This window comes from Trypanosoma rangeli (assembly GCF_003719475.1).
Source record: "Trypanosoma rangeli strain AM80 chromosome Unknown Tra_15.4_contig_00474, whole genome shotgun sequence".
NCBI classification, from domain to species: domain Eukaryota; phylum Euglenozoa; class Kinetoplastea; order Trypanosomatida; family Trypanosomatidae; genus Trypanosoma; species Trypanosoma rangeli.
The window spans coordinates 1,638-2,893 of NW_021706202.1; the positions used below are offsets into that span (position 1 = coordinate 1,638).

Sequence of the window (1,256 nt, forward strand, 5' to 3'; positions counted from 1 at the left end):
ATCCCGCCCGGTGGAATTATAGATGAGAACGACGCCATCACCGACCTCGCCCACCCACGCCGCTCCACGTCTTCCTTCTCGCATCCCTCGCCCACCACCTGTTCCGCGTCTTCTTTCCCGTAGGCGTTGCGGGCGACGCTTTGGGTGTCTTCTTCCTGCACTGCCTCCGTGGACAGCAATGGATGGCTCGTTTGTGTCGATGGCATCGCCTCCCGTGCAACCCTCTCCAACAGCGGCCGTGCGCCATCTTCTTGGTTGGCGGGGGCGTGTGGCCCGCCCACGGCCTCGGGAGGCGTGGTGCGGGCTTCGTGTGTCATTCCGTGACAAATACACCCGGCGAGTGCCTCTTCGCTTTCCTTTCGCTCTTAGAACGCAAACTAGTGAGAGTGCAACGTGGGTAGGGAGAGAAGGCAAATAGGCAAGGAAGGGTGGGGACATGTGAGTGGGGCCCTGCAATTGGCGGCCACTGGCGCTGGGTGCGGAGTAAAGGTGGGAGGTTAACGCATTATCTCGTGTGCCGCACAGCGTGGGCGGTGAGGGCTGCACCGGCCACTACCGCTGGAAGGTCGCGGCGAAGTACAGTGAGGCAAGAGGCCTCTCTGCTTCTTCCTGCAGTGACGACTCAAGAACGGCGCGCATGTGACGGAACATGTACGACGTGCCAACGCGGCAGGCACGCAGGCGCAGCTTGCCACCGTCCCCTAAATTCATAGCCTCCCGCGTACGTGGGACTCGTCTGTTTGTGCGTTTCCGCCGTTGTCCCCCTCGTCCCAGTGGCCCACGTCCCCGTTCTCTCCCTCGTGTGAAGGGCGGTGGTGGTGGTGGTGGTGCAGGGCAAAGGTGAGAGCGAGGGGGCGCAACGGCGGAAACGCACAAAAGTGTTATGTGTTATGAGAAAACAGGGGAGGGGGGAGGGGTGAGGGCGATGCTCCTCCGTTTCGGTCTTTATGTTTTTGCCGCCTCAATCTGAGTGGCCACTCCATCCGGCAGTGCAACGAACCACCACACACACACGCAGGAACAACGACAAAACAAAACAAAACATAATAAAACATGGAACCACGTACAGAGACGCACACACAAAAAATAATAAAATATGGAACCACGTACAGAGACGCACACACAAAAAATAATAAAACATGGAACCACGTACAGAGACGCACACACAAAAAATAATAAAACATGGAACCACGTACAGAGACGCACACACAAAAATATAAATATGGAACCACGTACAGAGACGCACACACAAAAAA

At 56.7% G+C, this 1,256-nt stretch overlaps 1 protein-coding gene across 1 annotated transcript, besides 2 other annotated features; it reads right to left on the reverse strand.

Moving 5' to 3' along the window:
* Window positions 1-2: 2 nt before the first annotated feature.
* Window positions 3-317, reverse strand: TraAM80_08855 (amino acid transporter; the record flags this gene model as incomplete). The annotated part of the gene is made up of 1 exon (XM_029385580.1): window positions 3-317. A coding segment is annotated over one exon (315 nt), but the record flags the coding sequence as incomplete, so codon positions are not given.
* A 491-nt stretch (window positions 318-808) lies between these two features.
* Window positions 809-830: a microsatellite.
* A 189-nt stretch (window positions 831-1,019) lies between these two features.
* Window positions 1,020-1,054: a microsatellite.
* The last annotated feature ends 202 nt before the right edge of the window (window positions 1,055-1,256 follow it).